Here is a 20970-nt window from a genome sequence, read left to right as displayed (position 1 = left end):
GACGAGTGTGGTTTAGTATGGGGGATCCCCTACCCAGGAGGGTGATTGACACCATACTTATGCCTGGTTGGCTTTGAAAGGTGTTGTTATGGTAGTTATATAGCCTCGATAAACCCACAAATACCTGTTCAAAATTGAATACATTATCTCAATCCCATGCCGCCCTTGTTACCTTTCAACGAAGAAAAAATGACTAGTCATGACAAACGGTTAACCCAGATGCTCTCAGCACACTTTCGTAACCTCTCAAACGTTATGCGCTATCCCCATTTACCATCGTCACTTCATGCGGCAAACTGTACACCAGATAGTGATTCACTGCCAGCCATGTCAAAAGCGCTACTGGCTGTGAAATCTACGTCAAAGTTGAGAAAGGACGGTGACTGCAAGTTTACAGGCAGTTGGCCCTCTGGACTTGTGGACCTCGAGCTTCCACACATGGCGCCGTAATCAACCATGGACCATAGAAGTGCCTCTAGTTCTGGCTCAATCTCGAAAGAGGCATGCGGATCAATCAACCTTTGGAAGGCTTGGGCATGTGCGTCAAAGTTGACAAGTTGTGTGTGCTATTCACATGTTAGCTTCTTCAGTGTTTCTAGCTGCAGTCCAAAACTTACCATCTTTGAAGCATGATCCCAGAATGCACCCATATCTTTCAGTATACTCAGGCATTGCTGTCCCGGCTCAAGAAGCTCATGAGGTTGTTGCGATTTGCTCGAGGCGCCGTGGATGAACAGCGAAAGCACACTGCCTGCAAGGCATGTAGAATAGGCATAAAACGACGCTTCCACGTGGCACCCGGCTTTCTGCGCCTGATCTAGTAGAGCCGGGATCTTGCAGGCATGCTCGCTGCACGTTTGGAAGCTTCTAGATAAGAAACTCGAGGGGGCCTTTGACTTGAGCTTTTGCAGTCGAAGAGCTAGGAGGAATGGGTGGTTGAGGAGGCAGTGGCATAAGTGAAAGACAACGCGTGCAAATATGGCGTGACCGACTGTTTGGTGATCTAGCGAGCCGTCGGGTAATGTGTTGTTGGCGATTATGTCGTTGACTGAGAGGTCCTCCACATGTAGGTGTTGTTCCGTCAGGAGTAGAAAGGAGTTGATTGCTGCAAACTCGGAACGCGAGTCCCATGGCAACACATCGTCCGTTTCGCGCTCGTGGAGGACGTAACGCGCGCAGCGGCCCAGAGCGGAAGCCACGAGGATAGCAAGCGTGAAATGACCTCGAATCTCACCAAGATCTGTGTTCCAGTTCAGAAGCTGGTGGAGAGTGGCTGTTTGCTTCCAGGTGCCGGTTCGAAAGACCTCTTCCTCACAGGGCAACTGAACATGGCAATCCTCGTCGGCGATGGCTGGAGGTCTAGCTTTTCCGCAGGATACCAACTTGTCGAGAAGATATACAGACCAAAAGACTCGCCTCCGTTCTTCTTGTTCGACAATGGGAAGCATCGGACTGGGCTCCTTCATGAGTTGCAGATCCTGTGCAATTCGGACGGCGAGGCCGATTTTAAGCCACCCTGAGCTCGTTCGACCAGCTGTAAAGTCCACAATGGCCAAGAGGTTGGTTGTTTGCGCGACATGCAAATTTGGACAGTTTTCAACAGTCAAATGCTCATTCAGAACGCTCAACCAAGCTTGTCGCGCATAGCTCTCCATTGCCTCGTGTGTTCGTCCTTGGAAGTAGTCGTGGTTTGAGAATCTCACCGAAGATGCCAGAACCGCAAAGATCAAGCATCTTGGTAGAATCATCAGACCGAGCAATTGTCGGAAATGCTCTTCTTGGAAATACGCATACGGTTGGTTATGGGCGTGGATGAAGTACGTGTCGACCAGATGCTGCACTATTTCATCGGGCGGCATCGCGCTGAAGGATCTGGATAATAGTTAGCCGGGAAAGGTGGGGTAGACCGTAGGTCGCGTGTAGTCTTTGTGAGGCCTTACTGTGTGTTTGAGTCGGATTGATTCAACGGCGAGGGCATAGAAAAGGATAGTCGGTGCTGGCCGTCAAAGCTGTACTCTTGCGAAGGCATTGACTGTCGAGATGGGGAACCTGCATCTTCTAGGGACTGATCGGAGAACTTGCGACTGGCGCTTCACGAGATGTCAGCGTGTGTCAAAGATTGCGCGATGGCTTCACAGCATTGCGCAGCGCGCCCACGTACCTTGCTTCTTGGGCTCCTTGTTCACTCAATCGAGCCAGCTGAGCTTCAATTGTGCTGAGTCTTCTCAGTAGATCCGGCTATGACATCGCATGTTAGCCATGATATGCCTAACAACGCGCAATTGCTATCATCTCGATCGGGGGTCTTACGTCGCCAAAGCCAGGAGGGAACGCAGCAAGAGGATTAGCAGCCATGGCGGCCATGGTCGCAGAGTAAGACTCGTAATGGCACGAGCGATTGACGCGCCGACAGTTCATGCATCGCGGGCGGTCTCCAGAGCATTTCGTCTTTCGCTGTCTAGAGTCAATGTCAGCGTCAGCGTCCCTATTGACAGGTCATGTCGCAAATGCGCATCCTGGCGATTGAATGGCGTCGCATCGGAAAGGAACGCGGAGCTCATACCGACAGCTGGTGCACGCCTGTCGAATGCGCCGGATGCCTCCGGACCCCGAAGACTGCGGCGCCTGGGGCCTGGTCGACTCTTGCCAGGCGGCAGAGGAAGTTGTTGTGGTGGACATGGCTCTAGATAGGACTCAAAGTCATGGGGTGGTTTGACGGTCCGGGAGAAGGAGGTCGAGATAACGTCAAAGTAACGATTTGTGGGCTTGTTGCGATTCATGGGGAATGCGTCGTCATTGCTCGGGAAGCACGAGTTTGGTCAGAGACCGGACCCAAGAGTTGACCCATGGCCGAGAGCGGGGTAACCCTCCCTTCGTCCTGGGGCAAAAGTGACAAGGGAAAGGGAACGCAAAAGGCACCTTGGTTTGCGGCCTGAGGAGCGAGTTGAGTTGATCCCCCGGGTTGAAGCTACGACGCAAGAGGGTAGCTTGCGGGGGTGGAAATCCGGGGGCATGCGGGGATGGTACGGTCCATCTTTGCTATTTCTGGGCAAGATGGGCTCACGAGCTGCCCTTGGATGTGTTTGTGGTATCCGGTCCGACTGGGAACAGCTCAAGGTGAGGGTTGAACAGCTCGGTGGTCGACCCGAGACTCTCAGCTCCTGTGTTTGATACGGCGAGTGAGATTGGAGCTATCAACGTGTGTGATACAACTCATCACTCATTCTATATCAATTTTGTCCATCACCATCTTCCACGAGCGTACGGTAAGCTCTAACCCCGCCGCCAATGACTCGGTTAACCGTTGCAAGGGGGACGCTTGTTCCCACCACCCACGTGCCGCACTCCAACAAAGCCTGATTCAACTCGATTTCGGGTCATTCGTGGCGTTGGTAGTTCGCTCGCTTAAAACGAGAGTGTGTCCCAGCCTTGAAGTGTGACTTTGTCCATGTGATTGGTCGTCTTGAAAAAGTGCTCGATACCAACGACGGAAATGCCGGGCCTGTGCTGCCCCGCGTTATCTAAGCTCAAGAGCCCAGATCTTGACGAGATTGCCGGTAACTCTGCAAACAATTGTGGGAGCCATGGGGAAAGCATGAGAGAGGAAGTCCTAACAGTGACTCCTCTGATTCAAAGCATTCTAGACCAAATACAGTATGGTTCTCGCGCTGTGACCTCCGTCCGGATGCCGTCGGAGGTCGGACCGCTCAGTGCGGAGACTGTCCCGCAATATATTCCGGCAGCTCCCCGGCTCCTCCGCACCAATGCACACAGCCCTGGTTGGACTCACCAGCGACGATATTACTGTCAATGATCATGGCAATTTTCTTGAAAAGAAGAGATTGACTACAATAACGAACTATATACTTATCAACCTATGGCGACATCAAACCCCAATGTCGTAAAACACCGTAACCACCGACGACATCATTCCGTCCAGCCCATCCATCATGGCTTGCTGTTACATAGCTGCCTTCTGTATCAGCCAACTGGTCAACGCCTGCCAGTTTTTAGATCTCGACAACTCGATTCGATACAATGAGGACAAGTCCGAGTTGCAGTATCCGGAGAAGCCCAGAGCAGCTGATGACCAGAGAGTCGAGAAAAACTCGATCATTCTGTCGCTCTCGGGCATGACTTGCTCTGCCTGTTCAAGTTCCGTCGAGTCTACTCTCAACAGCCTTCTAGGTGTGAAAAAGGCGAGGGTATCCTTGGCGCTTCAGCAAGCCACTGTCATCGGGAAGAACCCGACTCTCGACCGAGAAGCGATCAAGAATGCGGTTCTTGATCTTGGATATGGGGTAGAGATTGGGCCTCGATCACCGAATGAGATAATAGACGTTCTACGGTCCAAAGAGGAAATTTCTCGGCTTAAGTTGAGTTTCTCTCAGCTTACTCGATGCGCGACCGTTATCCAGCTCGTCAGCTTGCTCCTGTCAAAATTTGGAAGAGACCGACTACCCTCATTTATCCTATTCTTTATACATCTATTTTGCGCATCCCTTGTCTTATATGCACAGAATCAATACATCGCATGGATACACATAGATGGCTGGAAATGGGTCCGTGGTGGACAACCGAACATGAACACGCTCATCTCCTCATCCGTCTCCCTCGGGACAGCCTTTTCATTCCTTGACCTTCTGGTTCGAGGCCCTATCAAAGCCACACCATATTACAGCTCAGTCATTGGTCTCGCTCTTGTTGTGGTTTCCGGAAGATATCTCGAAACCATGTCCCGCCGGTCCGCGGCTGAGCACTTGATTCGGGTTTATCAGCCGCTCTTAGAAGACCAATATGTGAAGATGTACTCAACAGGACAGGTATGATTCTCTTCACACTCAGAGAACTATAACGCTAACCATTAGTAGCTCGTTCCCCAGAGCTTCCTTCGACCCGGAGACGAAATCATCATCGAATCCTTTTCCACCATTCCGTGCGATTGTTACATCACTCTTGGTTCGGCTTCAATCAACCAAGCTATTGTAACTGGCGAGTCCATGCCGGTCAAAAAAAGTGTTGGTGATTTCCTTCTTGGCGGCACTCGAAATATGGGCGAACAGCTTGTTTGCGTCGTGCACAAAGAACAGGGTAGCTCGTTTTACGCACAGCTGGTGCAGAGCGCCGTTGAAGCCTCCGGATCCAAGTCGGACGATTTCCAGTTTTTAGATCTGATGATGAATTACTTTGTACTCATCGTCATGTCTCTGGCTGTTCTGGTTCCGTTGAAAGACATTTACTGGTCTTCCAATCCATTGAACTACACCTTTCTTCGCTTGGCCATCATGCGTTGCATGACGATCCTAACCTGCGCATGCCCATGTGCACTGGGGCTGGCGATACCCTCGGCAGTCGTGGCAGCGGCTAGTAAGTGACGCCCCTAGGCAAGTCGATAAAGACTGAAAGACTGATGCCGTACCAGACGTCGCGAGCCAGAAGGGCATAGTTCTTACCAAAGGATTCACCACGATCCAAAAGCTCCGCGATACTCAAACCGTCGTGTTCGACAAGACTGGGACCCTCACAAAGGCCACGTTGGACGTTTCGCACTTCCAGACGTCAAAGACATGGGTTCACCATACCACAGACTTTTGGACGTACATCTGTGCAGTCGAGGAGCACACCATGTCGACACATCCTCTTGGGCGAGCTATCTTCTCGGCTGGAGTTGCACACCTCGATAATCCTTGGGTCGAGGCTAAGATGGACCTTTGCACTGAAGGTGTAACGGTGGAGCCAGGTATGGGTATCTCGGGGGACGTGTCGATAGCGAGTCAGCCATGGCAGCATGTCACCATCGGGAGTCTACGGTACTTTCAATCCTGCGGCATACTCGATCTTCCAGAAACCCCCGAGGAGTCCGATCATGGAGTGATAGCTGTTCACATCGGCGTAGACTACGCGTATGCCGGAACGCTGTTGGTCACTGACGCCGTGAGGGAAGACGCCAAAGCTACGATCAGACAACTCGATCTCATGGGCTGTGAGACCAAATTGGTACGTGATTAGCGGAAAGAGACGACGAACCTATTATGGTTGCTGATGGCTGAACAGCTTACCGGAGATGTGTCTCACTCGGCTCAGCGAGTTTCCCGGGAGCTTGAGATTCCTGTCTTGGCGTCTGAAGCTAAACCCCAGGACAAGCTGGACTGGATCAAGCGTCTTCAAAGTGGCGGGGAAATGGTAACCATGGTAAGTACTAAAAGATCGAACTTGACCTCAATTCTTATTTAACTCTCTTTCAAGGTTGGAGACGGATTGAATGATGCCCCAAGCTTATCTGCCGCTGATGTCGGCATTGCCCTTTATCACGAAGCCGCAACCCCTACAGTGGGTGCATCCGTCGTGATTCTCAACTCACGCCTGGACTCGATCCCCTTACTTCTGAAGATTGCCAAGCACACTGTCCAGCAGATCAGATATAACCTCGCTTGGGTCTTGGGCTACAACTGCCTGGCACTCAGCATGGCCGCTGGATTCTTCAGCCCCTTTGGCGTTGTCTTGACTCCGTGAGTCGTGTCTTCCTTGGCATAGATTAATGATACTGATTGATCTCGTCAGACCCCTTGCGGCGGCGTTCATGTCGGCTTCTTCGATATTGATCACATTGAATGGGCTTTGGTTACGCAGTAGATTGGCTGCTTTGGATGCGTAGGAACTGTTGTCGCTTGGCATTAAGAAGCGCAATGGAATGAGATTTGCTGTGCCTCATCTATACAATACATGCTCGCATGAACGGAATGATCTTCCCCTCGTCTGTATTCCTCACACATCGGCAAGGCTGCATATCAAAATGCTCGTCTCGTTTCCCAACGGGTTTCTACATCCACCCTTGACCCCAAGAGCTCTCATACACGCACTGGCATATCTCATTGTCATTCACATCTAGGGTTGCTGTCTACGTAACTGGTAGTTGGCTGATAAACTGAGATTGCGTTTTGATGTATGTACGTTCTCCCCCTCTCCCCCGCGACAAACATGCTTCAGACTAAAAGAGACGGTTTATGTACAATTGTCCAGGCCAGCATGCTGTTCATCTCACGGTTTCCTGGGCCCGCCTGACTTAGAAGTTAACATCCCCCACAACCTCCGATGCCCAAAGCGCAATCAGCATCGCTTGGAACCCTCGGTGAATCCAGTGCATGGGTTGGAGACGTAGTTGAAGGTCAGCTCGCCCTGGGCAACATCGTTGCTACCAGGAAAGCCGGTAGGGACACTGCCGCAAGCAAGGCATCCGTGCTCAGTAATGTAGTGAGCGGTGTATTTGTTGATGCTGTGAAGAGTCTTGTTGAGTTGGATGCTGAGCTCAAGAATAGCGGCAAAGTCAAAGCTATTTATCTTTCAGTTGAGGCCCATGGGAATGAGCCAGATATTTCTATCAATATTAAATCTCATGCCTTGTGCCTTCTGTTGTCATCCCCCCAATGATTCCACAGCTTGATGGTCGCAACCTTGTCGGTGTACATTGCATTGTAGTATCATCTCCACTCCTTAACTCGGCGAGTCCCAAGACTAGCCCAACCGTCGGGAACTTTGTGGCTAAGCCATGACCAGAGCCAATCCATTGCGAGATAACTTTAACGTTCAAAAGCAAGAAACTAGGCAACTTTGGCCGAAAGAGCATGAATCAACTAATACCAGGGTCGGCCGCCGCCGCCGCCAAGGATCGACGGGCCACCCACGGACCATCGGCCGGCAGTCGCTCTCTCCACTTGCAATCCAACGCATGCGGGCATTGCCCCTTGCTAATGTCCAGAAACCATTCACCACTGGACCGTTGCGTTCATTTTCTCTGTCTTGTTAATCGCAGGGCTGGAACTAAAGACGGCCCCTGGTTCTTGAGCCGGCCTCGACTCCACATGATCTGCAATTGGATGTGGAATCAATGTCGAAGGGGTGTTGGAGTTGGCGATAGGGCTGGTAGGCTAATTCAGATTACCACATTGATACTGGCGAAACTGAATAGTACCGGAAGATGAACTTTGTTCTGTTACGACTGCTCCTTGGATGGCTTACTGAGAAGCAAAGTACGCCAACACTCCTACAGTCTCCCCTTACATGACCAAACATTCCCGTTGATGACCCAACAGCTTGGTTGGGCTCTGGTCGATGTATCATGCGTCAAATGTGAGATGCGATTGGCTGCCACGATGTGACCTCAGACCCAAAGTCCCATATAAGCCTACCGACTCCGGCCATTCGCGCATTCGAAACAAGGAGTGTACTTGGATCAAGGGCTTCAAGGACGAGGCTAAGACGATCACATCGTCAATGTAACGTCCAAATCAGCGGAGTACCTTGAGACTTCCGCCGACTTGGACGCTACTATCTATCTCTCTTCCTGACCCAATAGATACCACGTGCAAATCGGCGGAAGTCTCAAGGTACTCCGCCGATGGGGATGTCCATAGTTACTGCTTTATGGTTCATTATAGTGCCTTTGCCGTTGATTCCCTTCAGGGGATACGTTGGCGACGTAACTTAGAAAGAGGAGACCACTGTTTTTTTCTGCTGAACACCTGCTAGGGATTACCATGCTGCCCTAGGGTCCTTTGCATGGCCCCTTGCGGAGAGGTCCACGAAGCAGAGGTTCTCTCACGTCAAGTCACGATTGCAGTACATGGAATGATCAAAGGGAGCTGATGCATTGTAAAAGATGTAAAAGGGAATAAATTTTCATCTCTACCCCCCATAACGCAACAGTTATTGGCCCATGGCATCACTGGACCAACCCACTACAGACAGTGATGAGATTTCGAAGCGCCCCCTGAGAAAGAAGAATGGAAATGCAAAGCCCGCCTAAGGAATCTATCCACGCCGTCCCGATTCCCGTGCTACTAAGGACGACAGCTGCAACGGTGACGAGGCTCATGAGCCCATCTAGTCGGTGGTGCATGGCTGTTGATTTCAACAAGGCAGAGCACTGATTCTTTGCGACCTTGAGTGCTTTGTCATTTTCAGTACACAGCTTTTACTCTGCACAATGGGTACTTACTTCTGTGATAAAGCCACTCTTTCACGATGACAGTGATAAGAGCTATCCACGCCGCATGGAAATTTGTGCTGGAGGGGCCAAGTGAGTGCCCCGTGGCCACATCGAGAGGAGTGTCAATGCCAGATGATGCTGCGAAGAACTGCAGTTGAAGACTCGTCATGTTCCCCCATGCCATCTGTAGCCCAAGAGCGACAAGAGCACCGGATGAAACGAGAGATGACGTCTCCTCTAGGAGTCTAGCCGCCGACGTGTCTTTTCTGATTGTGCGTAAATGTTGGCAGGCATGCACAACAACAAGCGCAACAAGGTCAGTTGTCATGTCGCCAGCGCTGTGCCAACCGTCTGCGGAAAGAGAGCTGGATTGAAATGCCCACCCTCCGGTTAGTTTGAGGGCAGTCAGACACACGTCGGCGACTATGCCAACCTGTACGGCTCGGACACTAGAGTCGGCTCTGGATTGCGCACCATGGTGGGTTGTGGGTGTTCTATTCATGGTTACAACGAATGATGGATATTTGGACTCTATCTCTGGACTGATAGTCGAGATTTATAGGAGATGACGCGTGTACAATGGTGGTACGTGATGAACACAGCGGCTTCCACATAAACACCGTCATGGACAGGACAGATGCATACTCAATTCAATCGACATGACACAGGCTGAAGGCTATGCTGTAGTGCGAATGCGAGTCTTGTATATTAATCCAATAATCCAACTCCGTCGGAATCTGTCCAGGGACCAATATGATGCCCTCGTCCTTGTCGAAATCTACGATCGGGTCCCGAGATCTCCAGGCCGCGTCCACAGGGCTGTGCCTCATTATTAATTGACCATCAAAGAAATGCTGACAGGACGACGAAATGCTGAGCCACCTGTCGATCTCCAGCACTAAAGAGAAGCTGCTTGATTCGTCCGAACGGAGATCCGACGGCTCCTAGGTTTACGTCACTGACTTTAAAAGATGGTCATTGGCTGAATTGGCGATCGCACTCGCACTCGCATCTAGCAGTTGTTAATTGACGATAGAGGCTAGTCAGACAAATGGATACATGACGAGAAGAGCAAATCGATATAGTTACGCTGAATCGTAGATGTCACAATGGCAAGCAGACTATATAATCCAGAGTCAACGCACCTAAAACGAAAAGACAGCAACAAGCACTTCATTTCATTCACAATTTATCTTCTTCCTTCAGCACAGATCAAAGCACCACTAGACCATCATGCAACGCTTTTTGCATCTTCTTCCATTGGCCTTGAATAGCTTCAGAGCTGTCAAAGCCTCTGAGTTGCCCGCTGCAATCGGTCCACCTCCCGACGCCAACCCTTTGGCCTTGGGACTCTACGCCACGCATGAGATCCAAGAGCCTACCGCACTCGAAATAGATGGCGAAATCCCATCATGGCTCACCGGATCTCTGTACCGTGGCGGTGCAGGTACCTGGGACGTCGGCAACTTTACAGCTGAACACTGGTTCGACGGCTTCAGTCGTAACCACAAGTTCGAGATTGCCAATGGTGCCGTCACCTACAGAAGCCGCAACTCAACTGATGAGCTTATTCACTTTGTCCGAGAGACGGGTCTTTATCCATCGGGCTCGTTCGGAACGGACCCTTGCAAGATCATCTACGGCGCCATGGAGACCACGTTCAGGGATGGAAACAACACTCACGGCGACAGTGATAACAACAATGTCGGCGTTGCCTTCATCCCTAACTTTGCTGGTTTGGATCGTAACACCAGCAGCGTCGGATCGCCTTTCGACACTTTGGTCGTCACGACAGATGCCAATTCCCTGCAGCAGATCGACCCAGTCACTCTGGAGCCCATTGAGCTCTTCACCTACCGAGCTGCGAATCCACTACTGAGCAATGACGGACGGACCGCCGCTCACCCATTCTTTGGAACGGACGGATCCATCTACAACTATCTCCTCGACATGTCTCTCAAGACTCCTACTTATCGCGTCTTTGGTATCCAGCCTCCAAGTGGTGAAGCCAAAATCCTTGCCAATATCACCGACGCGCCGCCAGCCTACCTTCATTCCCTTTTTGGCACAGAGAACCACCTCATTCTCATCGTCTGGCAGGCTGATCTTGTCAAGCCTGGAAGAACCGTCATGGAAAGCATGGGTCCATGGAATCCCGACCGGAAGTCACTTTTCTACGTCATTGATCGTGTCAACGGCGGCGTCGTCGCCAAGTATGAATCGGAGGATGCATTCTTTGCATTCCACCAGATCAACTCTTTCGAGACAGAAAATGGGGACATCTACGTCGATCTGCCGACTAAGCCGGATGCGAGCTTCTTGAGCGCAGCCAAGGTGTCCAACTTGAGGGCAAACATCGGCACTTCCCACGGCTCATCCATTAACGATATTGCTGGTACATTCACTCGATACCGTCTGCCATGCCTCGGTGGCAATGCTCGTGCCTCCAATGGATCCCTCATCACACACACCACCGAGGTCGACTTCACGCTACCCTATGCCGAGGCAAACATTGAGCTTCCGCGAATCAACGAAAAGTTCTACGCACGCCCTTATAGGTATACCTACGGTGTTCACGTCAACCAAAAGGGTTACTTTAGCGACTCCATCATCAAGATTGACACTCAGACCAAGGAGGTTAAGACTTGGACCCCATCTGTCAAGCACCTCCCGTCTGAGCCAATCTTTGTGCCCACTCCGGGCGGCGAGTGTGAGGACGATGGTGTTCTCTTGACAGTGGCCATGGATACTACGAAGAGGGCTCGTTCTTTGGTGGTTATCAATGCGACGACTATGGGGGAGATTGGACGAGCTCGGATGCCGGTCGTTATGGGCTACGGGTTCCATGGTGTATAGGGCTCTATTTAAGACCGTGTTCGGGATAGGGTAGCGAGGTCAATATTGTGATATGATATACGGCCTGCGGCGAGACCAGCAATGTATCATCCTTGGACTAGGCTCCCCAATCAGGTATCTAAGATAGCTGCGTTCATCGTGTCAGACTTATCATGCACTAAGAGGAGAAGTGAAAATGTCGTCTATTGTTGTTTGCACACTACCCTAGTACCGAATCCAAAAGAGTGTCAGCCGCGGAGCAAAGAATCCAATTCTCAACGCATCGTAGCCAAACGAAATCTATCTCTAAAGCAATCCCATCTTCAGTAACCGGTTTCCAAACTCAATTAGATAATAATCCCCATAGACCAGCCCGTGGTCCCAGTAACGCTTGTGATCCTTGGCGTTGTAGTTGGCCGTCGCGTTTCGAAGAATGGCGTCGAACCGGCTACCTGCCTCAACCTCTTCAGTTGAAACGGCTCCATCAGTGTATACAGTTTTCGTCTTTTGCTGAGATAGAGAAAAGTCAAGTGTATCCTTGATGATGGTGATGGCCATGTCTTGGAATCGCTTGCTCTCCTCGAAGCGACGTAGACCTGCCAACGCCTGAGAAAGGATGAGCATGCCATTTGCAGCAATGACACCAGCTGAAGAGTCTCGGAGCGGGTTGCTCTCGTCAAGAATAGGCGCATCAAAGTCCCACAGAGGGACATAGCGACCTCTCTTGCGATTCTCTCCAGGGACTGAAAGCTCTACCACCGATGGCGATAGTTCCAAGCGCATGATGAAATACTCAGCCATGGCAATCGAGGTCTCCAAAAACTCGACATCCGTAGTCCAAAGGTATGTCTGAGCATATCCCATGATACCCCAAGCCTGACCACGAGCCCACGTGGACTTGGCCTCATATCCTTGTCCAGTACGACGGTCCTTGATATCTCCTGACCGGGGATCAAAGTTGACAACGTGAAAGTGACTAAAGAGTTTCTTGTTGCCGCGAGGATCCTTCTCTGGACGGAGGTGAGAGCGGATAAGTGTCTTGGCATGTGCTGTAGCAGCATCTGCCAGCTGGGTCTCCCCAGTTTGCGCTGCAGCGTAGTAAAGGAGGTCCAAGTTGCACATTGAATCAATAATGACAAGGAAATCCTCTGTTGCGCTTGAGATGTCCACACCCTTCTGGTCTAGAACATCCCAAGATCGGATAGCGTTAACAGTCTTGTTGTTACGCGTATGAAGTGACCGCGCTGCCGTAATAATCGCGTCCAATGCGCGTTGGTCATGCAAAACTTCCCATCGCACGCGCATGGACGGCTGGATCATGAAAGACATGTCATGAGTGTCGGTCCGACGAGCCATGGCGTGGATAGGCTCAGCCCAAGCATCACCGAGAGTGACCAGCTTCTCGAGGAGTTGTTGCTTTTGCTGACCCGGCACGGTCTGTGGGTACTTGACGAGACGTTCTACTAGAGAGTAGATGCTGCCTGGGAAGAAGCCGCATGTCCAGAAGTTGGCTTCCCGAAGGTGGTATTCGCCTGCTTCTGGGCCACTTTGGAGAACATACTCCGGGTAGGCTGCTGGGGGATTCTGATGCTGGTCAGTATGTGAGACGACATATCAATCTGCTGACTGGTACTCACGTTGTCGACAAGGCCATTGACCGCTGTTTTGATGATCTTGGCTGCAATATTGTCCTCGTATAACTCGAGCAACTGACTTCTTAGAGGTAGAGTCGACTCCAAGCGAGACGGCTCAGAATCGACGATCTGAGATTTGATGCCGTTTCTAGGCGCGGAGTCGGCCTCGACATCGCCAGAAGCTCGGTCTGCATGAGGTGCCATGATGATAATCTCGGTTGAAAGGAATTTTGTTGGTTAGTCCAGGTTGCATGAAGAGAGCCTCTTTTCTTCCTCTTCTTGTTTGGTGGAAACCGGGTGGCCGGGCTAAGTCATGCCCGACGGTTAGCCCGACGGTTATGCCGCGGTTCACAACATGCGGGGATCTCCAAGTGGTAGCATGATGATCTTCACGGGGTAGGTTGGGGTGCTTTGCCGCCGGCTCCGTCTTCCCCGACGTCGGCTACCGGAGGAACCAGTTTAACAGGCTCATGACCTGAGCTTCACGGTGTTGGTGTGGGAGTGAATCTGGGGTAGATCCGGGGTAGGGGTACGACTTTGAGTCAGGATGCATCGGGCCTCGGGCTAAGGGACCCCCGGGCCTTGGAGGCGCACCAATAATACCTCGACATTCAGAAGACAGTTCGTCCGGGCCTAAAACAAGGTTCTCCTCTTTCGTGTGCCCATGGGGAATGGGCGTCGGTCCATGTGCCGGCAGGCGGTGGCCGAATACAAGCTTCTCCAGCTTCAACCCCAGAACCTCGTAGATTTAAAGACGGTTGAAGCACCTTGTGGATCTGGATCATCACCACTTCATCAACTGGCACGACAAGCCAAGTCACTTAGCAATTGTCACTCGGAAACATACTTGACAATGGCAAAGTCTCCAAACGAAGAAGCTCACCTTCCTGGTGTCGACGGCGATGACTTCCAGGGCCTTGTACTCGCCGATGTCATCCCACGCGATCGCAAGCCGTGGTACTCTGACTGGACCCTCTGGAAGCTGAACCTGCTTCTGCTCAGTGGTCTCTTGACGCAGACGGCGACGGGTTTCGATGCGAGTATGTGAACCGAGTTCCTTGTTACCGTGGCTTCAAACTAATTAACAATGCAGGTATGCTCAACGGTATGCAGTCTCTGCCTCAATGGCAAGAGTTCTTTGGCGAACCCAAGGGAACGCGTCTCGGAGCCATGACCTTTGGTCCCAACGGTGGCGTCCTCATCTCGATCCTTGTCTCGTCTCAGCTCTGCGATTGGCTCGGTCGACGAAAGCCCATCTTTGGAGGATCCATTCTCATCATTGTCGGATCGATCATTCAGACCTGGAGCCACAACTATGGCATGTTTGTTGCCTCTCGCTTCATCATCGGTTTTGGCCTGGGTATTGTTTCCACCGCTGCTCCGCCCCTGCTGTCTGAGGTCACGTACCCGACGCATCGTGGACAGGTTGTCTCCTTCATGATGTGCTCGTGGCCTCTCGGTGCTTTGATCGCTGCTTGGGTCACTTACGGCACCTTTCAGATCCAGGGATCTTGGGCCTGGCGCCTCCCCAGCATTCTTCAGGCCACTTTCTCCGTCATCCAAGCAGCTCTGGTATTGTTCGCCCCCGAGTCTCCCCGATGGTTGATCTACAAGGGTCGTTACAAGGAGGCCAGGGATATCCTGGTCAAGTGGCACGGCTATGGAGACCCCAACTCCAGACTTGCGCGCTTCGAGATGGCCGAGATCACAGCTACTCTTGAGGTCGAGAAGGTTCAGAAGAGGTCTCGTTGGGCTGAGTGGATCTCGAGCCGCGGCAACTGGCACCGATTGTTCCTCGCCCTGTACATCCCCGCTATGCTACAGTGGTCCGGCAATGCCCTCACCTCTTACTACCTCAGCAAGGTTCTCAACTCGATCAACATCACCGACCACAAGACTCAGCTTCTTCTCAACGCCGGTCTTCAAATCTGGGGTTTCCTCTCTGCCGTTCTCTTCGCTATGCTTGTCGATAAGTTTGGTAGACGAAGACTCTTCCTCGTCGGTATGACTGGTATGGGAGCTTCCTACGTGATTTGGACCATCTGTTCTGCCCTCAACCAGGAGACGGGTTTCAAGCACATTGGCTACGCCGGCGCGGTTCTCGCCATGATCTTTGTCTTTTCCCTCTGGTACCACGCTTGTTCTCCCATTGGTGCAACCTACATCATGGAGGTCACGCCTTACTCCCTGCGTGCCAAGGCCTCCATGTTGTACCAGCTGACCGGTAACTTGGCTGGCATCTACAATGCCTTTGCCAACCCCGTCGCCATGGAAGCTATTGCGTGGAAGTACTACATCGTCTGGTGTGTCGCTATCGCCATCCACTTGACCCTCATCTGGTTCTTCTTCCCCGAGACCAAGGGTCGATCTCTTGAGGAGGTGGCCGAGATCTTTGACGGTCCAGATGCCGCGGTTGGCACCAACGCCATGAAGCAGATGGGTCTGGATACGAATGCTGATGCTGCCGGCTTTGAGAAGAATGGTGAGGGCTTGGAGTCGTCGGCCAAGGCTGCTGTTGTGCAGGTGGATAGGAAGTAAAGGCTGAGATGGAGGTTTGAAGTCGTGGACAGGGGGGTATTGGGTTTATGATATGCTTTCCTTTGTGGATCATGTGTCTTGATATCTTAGTGGACAAAGTGACGAAAGGAAGCCATCGCCCAGAACAATAAGAACAGTTCTTACCATTTCTGGTTTCTACTCTGAGCGACCGTCTTTGTGCCTTGGTTGAAACAGTCTCCTAGGGCACATAGCGCACTAACACCGACAGCCTGTAGGCTTCTATAAGGCTGATCATAACTGCCTATCTTCTCTTACAACTGTCCAGGCATCCAGTCTCCCTCCATCAAAGGCCAGAATGAGTCCATAAAAAGATCGGGCTGTCCGTAATCATGTCTCGGATCGGCTCCAAGGGCCAAAAACTCGTCGCTATACCCCAAAGAATCTCCCGGGTAGCCATCAAAATCGCGCATCGAGGTATCAAAGAGCTCCGGTATTGCCGTTTGTTGTTGGACCTCGGTCGGCCGGGTGTTTACAAGATCAGGGCGGCCCTGGAGATATGCCGAGTCTGGTGCATTTTCCACTCCCGTCTCTTGGGTATTTGCGCTGTCTTCATCGCCGTCTCCCGGCTCGAAATGCAGACTCTGGACCACCTCACTGACACTATGCTTCGAGTAAATTTCCTGATTTCTGGCTCCTCTGCCCTGTAGAGTAGAACTCCCCGGAGGGTAGGTCTCACGTTCTTCTTCCTCCCAGATTGACGGGCACGCAAATTGTCCATCGCGATCCCTCTGGGCATCACTAACTAGGTCCATGATGCCCTTCTTCAAGATGGCAGAGGTAGGATAAATCGCGGCTTGCTCCTCTAGTGCATCGGCGCACGAGGATAACCTCGCAACGAGCTCATCTTGAGGCAAGTTGCCCATTGGATGCTGTCCTAGCCTCGAGATGATCCTTGCCGAGTGAAAAGCGCACATGGCGAGGGATGGGTCACTGATCAGGTCTGCCCCGCCGACTAACTTGGGTGTCTCGAGAATTCTTGATACGGCCAAGGCGTGAGAGAGGCACTTTTCGCGGCAAGAAGTCGAAAATTCGGGCGATAGCTGGGAGATTTCGGTTACAGGGAGACCTTCTCGGAACCCGGGAATCGCAAAGCGGAAGAGGTCGCAGTGCGTCTGATGCCACCAAGCGTGTAGCATTAGGAACGGAGTTCGCGATGGAGAGAAGGCCCGTAAAGAGAAGGCCTTGGCATCGAACTTGTAGCGCTCAGGGAGGGAATTGCCAAAGCGCTGAAGTTCGTTCTCGATGGACTGGACGGCGGTGAGGGAGGCTTCCGAGAGTTTTCGATGATTGCTGATCTTCAGCGTGAGTCTGCAGGTATCAGAGCTAAGCAAGCAAGGCTAACAAAGGATGGCGGCTTCTTACCTCTGACAACGGTCGCGAATGTCTAGCACGTGGAGGCAGTAGCCCAGCAGACCAATGTTTGACTCGCCGGAAGCATCAACCTCGTTTGTCAACAACCCTGTTGCAACAGGCATATCCATAGAGAAAGACTTTTCGTTGCAGGGGAGCCGAATATGAAGGGTTTCCGTAGTACAAGATGTGAATTCCTTCTTACCACTGGAATACAGAGTGTCTGTCGTGAAGATGGACCACATCAGCCGCCTTCGCCTTTCCTGTAGAAGGAATGATGGTCGGTCATTCTCGTGGTTGAGACGTAGGATATAAGCAAGCCGAGAGGTCAACGACATGGAGACAAGCATCTTGCTGAACTGTCGTGAGAGGTACTGGTCAAGCGTGACAAGCAACCAGGCCTCGACATCGGACACTCTTGGCTCAGAAAGGCGGGAAAGAAGTTCAGACTCGGCCTCTTGGATCCATTTACGTGCAAGAGTTGTGTGCGTTGGGTCGTTCTGGTGGATGAAGCGCGTGGTGAGGCCGCAGATGGCACGCAGGACGAGTGGGCTGAGATGGCCCCTGGACCAGGCTTGGAGGAGGCTCGCTCGGTGAAGGAATCCATAACAGGGAATTGGGTAGATGAATTCGAAAAAGGCCTCTATATATTGCTTCACAGCATGTCTGTCAATTCCCAACTCCCTTGATAACTGTTAGCTACGCCGCATGATGGACCAAGTAGCAACTCACAGCGACAATGTCGAAGCCTCGGCTTGCGCATTAGCTGTAGTTTGCGTGGATTCAAGCGGTGGGCTTCCCTCGCTTTGCACCTGTTGCGATGTTGGAGTATGTGAATTGGAAGAGGCAGGTTGAAGAACACCTTGTGCACTGGTGTTAATCGGCGTCGCAGAGCTGGGATATTGGCATGCGACGCCTCGCTGAACGCACCGAGAGCATGCTGGAGATCCTCCGGAACACTTCAACTTGCGATCTCGGCAACGTATGCACGCTCTCCAAACCCGCCGTCTTTCGAGTAGCTCTGGTAGATCGTCCTTGTCGGTGGGCGAGGCGACCAGAGAGCACTCGAACCGAAGTCTTTTGCAGTTGCAGCATCCTCGAAGGTCTCCATCGCACCGGACCTATGGGCGCTGCGCTTAACCGAACGTCCAGTTTGGCGGGAAAATCTTTACTCACCTTGCGGTTGCGGCACTGGGCACAAATCTCGGATGTCTTCCGGATCCGCGCTTGGGATCGGTCTCGTCTTGAGTTATCCACCATGGCAAAGAAGAGCCAGTTGGTCTCGGTACCAGGGTGATCAATACAAAATCTCAAAGGAGAGTCGGAGCAGGTCAAGGAAGTCGGGCGGAGGAGGATCAAGGTCACCTTTCGGAACCCCTCAGGCGACCATCTCCTCCGCCCGACATCCGAGTCGTCCCCACTCATCTCCGCTTTCCCCGGAGCTAATTATCCAACTTTGACTGTGCCCATGGGGAAGCGAGCTTTTGCGGGATGTTGAGACCGGGGAGGGGAGCAGGAATTGCAGAGTCTCGAACGACCTACGGGCTGGTGGGCGTGACTCGTGTGACATCCCAGCTCCTTCCAAGGTTGCTTCTCTGAAGCTCGCTATTATAAGAAGATCGTCACCTCGTCACGTCAGGTTCCCTGGTAGAGCCTGCGCAGCCAAGCAGTCAACCTTCTCCATCTACGACACCATGTTGTCCAACAATAGGATCCTCCAGCACTTCAACCGCCATCTCGCCCTCGCTTTCAGCGTCATCGCTGTATCAACCTTCAACTATGGCTTCGACAATGCCGCGTACAACAACACTCAGGCCATGGACGCTTTCCAGCGGCAGTTTGGCGACTGGAACGAAGCGGCAGGCACGTACAAGATCTCGCCGTCATGGCTGTCGCTTTTCAACAGTCTGAACTACATCGGCTTCGGCGCTGGAGTCATCATCGGTAGTTTGGTTAGTGAGCGCTGGGGACGGCGATGGTGCATGTTTGGGATGAGTGCCTGGGCGCTTGTTCCAGCCATCATGGCCGTCACTTCGGTTAGCAAGCATCAGATTATGGCGACAAGAATCCTTAACTGTAGGTCTTTGCCAGGGAAACTCTGGGAACGAGTCCCGCTAACAGATACAGATATCTATATCGGCATGGAGCTTGCCGTCGTCCCCGTCTACCAATCCGAGATCATGCCCAAAGAAATTCGAGGCTTCGCAGTCGGCTCATACCAGTTCAGTTTGATGGTACAATTGCCCCTTCCCCCAGTCACATCATCACAGTTCTCTGACTTTATTAGACGGGCACTCTCATTGTCAGCTGTGTCTGCAGAGGCACGAGTTCCCTATCCGGAAACCTGTCTTTCCGAATCCCTTTTGGGCTCTTCTTCATCATCCCCGTGATTGTCATGATTTTGATCTTCTTCATCCCAGAGGTGAGCCACTTGTCAATCTCTCTAGATGTTCTAAGCTTACTTGAACAGTCCCCGCGCTGGCTCCTGACCAAGGATAGAACCGAAGAAGCACGAGCGGCTCTCGGAAAACTGCGCGAAGGAAAACAAACCGAGGCCGAAATCGATGAGCAGTTTGCAGCTCTTCAATACGCGTTGGAGAAGGAACCTGAGCAGGGACGATACGTTGAACTCTTCCAGGGGAAGAACCTCAAGCGAACCGGAATTGTCGTTGCCATGAACTTCTTCCAACAAGCCACTGGCCAGGCATTTGCTTCCAGTTACGGTACTATCTTCATTCGCGATATCGGAACCATAAACCCCTTCACCATGAGCATCATCAATTCAATTGTCAACCTTACTGTTGCCTTTACCGGCCTGTATTTCGTTGATCGGCTTGGTCGTCGGTAAGTCTTCTGTCAAGGTGCACCCGGCCTTGAACTTGGCTAATTATGGACAGCCCCCTTCTATTCACGAGTGCCGGATGGATGTTCTCAGCGATTGTCACCATGGGTGCCCTCGGAACAGTTGCCAACCCCTCCTTCGGCATTAAATCAGGCATCGTAGCGATGCTTACCCTGTTCGGCTCCGGATTTACCTTTGCCTTTGCACCGCTCAACTACGTCGTCACGACCGAGATCCCGGCTCTGCGTCTCCGAGATGCCTCGCAGCGGACCGCCTCCATTGTTAACGTTTGCACGAGTTTCGCCGTCAGCTTCAGTATCCCTTACCTGCTGTATGACCAGTATGCAGGGCTCGGGTCCAAGCTCGGTTTCGTCTTTGCTGGGATTCTCGCGCTGGCCATCGTTTTTGTGTACTTTTGCGTTCCTGAGTGCAAGGGCAAGTCTCTTGAGCAGGTCGATCGTCTGTTCAACCAGAACGTGAGCCTGCGAAAGTTTGGCAAGTACAAGGCAGAAGACCTTGCGACTGATTCGGCTGATGGAGCTGAGAAGGGAGTTGGCGTGGTCGTTACGAGCCATAAGGAGTAGACCATGGACAGCTTGGGTTTCAGCTCTATGGATTTATAGATCAGATGTCTCGGGGGGTTCATAGCCAGATCTTAGCCTGATCTAGAACATATCTCAAGTCTATAGAGTAATGTAGCTCGTAGCCTTAGCCATGAACAATGAAACAGGCAACCTCTCTCATATAAATTCCTCTTTTCCACT

At 51.9% G+C, this 20970-nt stretch overlaps 8 protein-coding genes across 8 annotated transcripts; 4 read left to right on the top strand and 4 right to left on the bottom strand.

Annotated features, from left to right (window-relative positions):
* Positions 1–284: 284 nt before the first annotated feature.
* Positions 285–1859, bottom strand: NECHADRAFT_44766 (uncharacterized protein; the record flags this gene model as incomplete). Its single annotated transcript, XM_003040731.1, has 2 exons — positions 285–566; positions 618–1859. 2 exons carry the CDS (start codon positions 1857–1859, stop codon positions 285–287), a joined length of 1524 nt encoding a protein of 507 aa, XP_003040777.1.
* A 2091-nt stretch (positions 1860–3950) lies between these two features.
* NECHADRAFT_82456 (uncharacterized protein) lies at positions 3951–6655 on the top strand (the record flags this gene model as incomplete). The annotated part of the gene is made up of 6 exons (XM_003040765.1): positions 3951–4823; positions 4872–5367; positions 5423–5997; positions 6055–6192; positions 6247–6509; positions 6562–6655. 6 exons carry the CDS (start codon positions 3951–3953, stop codon positions 6653–6655), a joined length of 2439 nt encoding a protein of 812 aa, XP_003040811.1.
* Positions 6656–8595: 1940 nt separating this feature from the next.
* On the bottom strand, positions 8596–9488 carry NECHADRAFT_82455 (uncharacterized protein; the record flags this gene model as incomplete). The annotated part of the gene is made up of 3 exons (XM_003040730.1): positions 8596–8639; positions 8737–8946; positions 8996–9488. The coding sequence occupies 3 exons, from the start codon at positions 9486–9488 to the stop codon at positions 8596–8598; spliced, it is 747 nt and encodes a 248-aa protein (XP_003040776.1).
* Positions 9489–10219: 731 nt separating this feature from the next.
* Positions 10220–11842, top strand: NECHADRAFT_44844 (uncharacterized protein; the record flags this gene model as incomplete). Its single annotated transcript, XM_003040764.1, has 1 exon — positions 10220–11842. One exon carries the CDS (start codon positions 10220–10222, stop codon positions 11840–11842), a length of 1623 nt encoding a protein of 540 aa, XP_003040810.1.
* Positions 11843–12127: 285 nt separating this feature from the next.
* On the bottom strand, positions 12128–13659 carry NECHADRAFT_82453 (uncharacterized protein; the record flags this gene model as incomplete). The annotated part of the gene is made up of 2 exons (XM_003040729.1): positions 12128–13405; positions 13459–13659. 2 exons carry the CDS (start codon positions 13657–13659, stop codon positions 12128–12130), a joined length of 1479 nt encoding a protein of 492 aa, XP_003040775.1.
* A 649-nt stretch (positions 13660–14308) lies between these two features.
* NECHADRAFT_94890 (uncharacterized protein) lies at positions 14309–15986 on the top strand (the record flags this gene model as incomplete). Its single annotated transcript, XM_003040763.1, has 3 exons — positions 14309–14495; positions 14549–15895; positions 15943–15986. 3 exons carry the CDS (start codon positions 14309–14311, stop codon positions 15984–15986), a joined length of 1578 nt encoding a protein of 525 aa, XP_003040809.1.
* Positions 15987–16898: 912 nt separating this feature from the next.
* On the bottom strand, positions 16899–18624 carry NECHADRAFT_44807 (uncharacterized protein; the record flags this gene model as incomplete). The annotated part of the gene is made up of 4 exons (XM_003040728.1): positions 16899–17304; positions 17377–18030; positions 18103–18485; positions 18541–18624. Coding segments are annotated over 4 exons (1527 nt in total), but the record flags the coding sequence as incomplete, so codon positions are not given.
* A 434-nt stretch (positions 18625–19058) lies between these two features.
* On the top strand, positions 19059–20790 carry NECHADRAFT_82450 (uncharacterized protein; the record flags this gene model as incomplete). The annotated part of the gene is made up of 5 exons (XM_003040762.1): positions 19059–19440; positions 19486–19598; positions 19652–19786; positions 19835–20208; positions 20262–20790. 5 exons carry the CDS (start codon positions 19059–19061, stop codon positions 20788–20790), a joined length of 1533 nt encoding a protein of 510 aa, XP_003040808.1.
* Between the last annotated feature and the right edge of the window lie 180 nt (positions 20791–20970).

This window comes from Fusarium vanettenii (assembly GCF_000151355.1).
Source record: "Fusarium vanettenii 77-13-4 chromosome 7 genomic scaffold NECHAsca_58_chr7_9_0, whole genome shotgun sequence".
NCBI classification, from domain to species: Eukaryota; Fungi; Ascomycota; class Sordariomycetes; order Hypocreales; family Nectriaceae; genus Fusarium; species Fusarium vanettenii.
The sequence above is the reverse complement of the archived record's forward strand: the minus strand, read 5'-3'. Positions and strand labels throughout refer to the sequence as shown.